This window comes from Emiliania huxleyi, assembly GCF_000372725.1.
Source record: "Emiliania huxleyi CCMP1516 unplaced genomic scaffold EMIHUscaffold_5088, whole genome shotgun sequence".
NCBI lineage: Eukaryota > Haptophyta > Isochrysidales > Noelaerhabdaceae > Emiliania > Emiliania huxleyi.
Window position 1 is genome coordinate 1 of NW_005198179.1, and position 1624 is coordinate 1624.

The 1624-nt window shown below is 67.2% G+C and overlaps 1 protein-coding gene across 1 annotated transcript; it reads right to left on the reverse strand.

Moving 5' to 3' along the window:
* Positions 1 to 385: 385 nt before the first annotated feature.
* EMIHUDRAFT_460825 (hypothetical protein) lies at positions 386 to 1623 on the reverse strand. Its single transcript, XM_005766555.1, has 2 exons — positions 1163 to 1623; positions 386 to 1094 (listed from the first exon to the last, which is right to left on the reverse strand). Exons 1-2 carry the CDS (start codon positions 1574 to 1576, stop codon positions 537 to 539), a joined length of 972 nt encoding a protein of 323 aa, XP_005766612.1. The 5' UTR covers positions 1577 to 1623; the 3' UTR covers positions 386 to 536.
* Position 1624: the final 1 nt, after the last annotated feature.

The following is a 1624-nucleotide window of genomic DNA, read 5'->3' on the forward strand; positions in this document are numbered from 1 at the left end:
GCCGTATGTCTTCAAGCCGCTCGAGAAGATTGCCGTCGGCCACGCCAGCTAGGCCCGCCACTGAGAGCGCTCGGCGGGCAGGGGCGGGGCTGGCTGAACGGCGGGGCGGCGGCCTCGGTCATCACGCCACCGCCACGCACGCGCGGCGTCCGCGGCGCGGGCTGGGGGGTGCACATGGCTCTTTTCTCTATGCGCGCGTCTGTGCCAAGGGCGGTGTCTTGAAGTGTGCTGCTGGGCCCCAGCCCCCGTTCGACGAGCGCTCGTCCCCGTGGTCGGTTCGTTTTAATGTTTTGAATGCTTTTGTACGCCACGCGCGTTATTCCGCGCGGCCAACGCCAAATCGTGTGTCTCGTGAAACGAAAGGTTTGAAAAACGTGTGTCTAGTGGGGGAAATGGTAAATTTTGAAAGTCGCACTACAAGCCCGGCAAGCTCAGCACTGACTGTGGACACTATGGGGAGTCTATAGCTATGCCCCTTACATCCAGGGACCGACCACACGAGGGCCCACACCCGTCTCAAGACAGACAAATTTCGGTCACCGGCGCGCGCGCGGCGCCTCCTCCTCCTCCTCCTCTTCAATGAGCGGCGTGCGGGGCGGGCCGGTGGCGCCCAGCTCGCGGGGATCGAGCCGCCACCCATATGAGACGGGCCTGTTCCACTTCTCGGGAAGAAAGGCGATCCATCTCTCCCCCGCCGGCTCGTCGTACTCGGGGTCGGCGTCCCAAGCCCAGAGCAGCATGCCGGCCGGGAGGATCTTGCGTGCGCGCGGGCTCCTCTTGTCGGTGAGGCCGTCCGCGACGCGCTTCACCCTGCCGGCGGCCCAGATCTTGACCGTCCTACCTTCCTCCTTGTATGGCCAGCACACCTCGAGCCACTTGCCCACGAGTCGCGTGTCGAAGGGGGGGGCTTCGCGGTCCTGCCGCACCTCGACGCTGTCCGAGATGCCCGCCGCCTCGCGCCGCTCCCGCGCGGCCTTCGCCTTCGGGAGGAGGTTCGAGACGTTGAAGATGCTCTGCTGCTCCAGGCGCAGCACGTCCGCGTCGGCGGTGCCCAGGGTCTTGATCGAGCGGACCCGCAGCTGAGGAGGCGCCGCCTATGGGGAGCGACACGTCGAGTGAGACGGGGAAGCGCTCATCTCAGAGCGGAGCGCGGGCGGCGCGCCTCGGTCGGGAGCTTCTTGAGCCGCCGCAGCTGGAACTCGTAGGGCAAGATGTCGTCGAGCAGCATGCGCTTGAGGTCCTCGATCTTGTGCGAGCGCTCGTCGGAGAAGAAGCCCCACTTGGTCTCGAAGTGCGTCCAGCCACAGCCGACTGTCCGCATCTCGATCTGGCGGCGCAGCTCCGCCAGCTGCTCGGGCTCGGACTTGCCGCCCAGCGCCCGCTCGAGCTCGGCGGCGGTCTTCACGCCCTGCGCGCGCCACTGGTCGAAGAGCTCGAGCGCGGCGGCGTACCTCTCGACCGCGGCGTTGAGCTGCCGCTGCACCGCCTCCTCGCGGCGCAGCAGCTTCTCCTGGTCGTGCGACAGCACCTCGGCTCGCCCCTCCTTGAGCGCGTCCGGCAGCCTGCGCCGCGCCATCGTGACAAGCGACGAGCGCAAATCGGCGCGCAACCTCCAGAAGAAGCG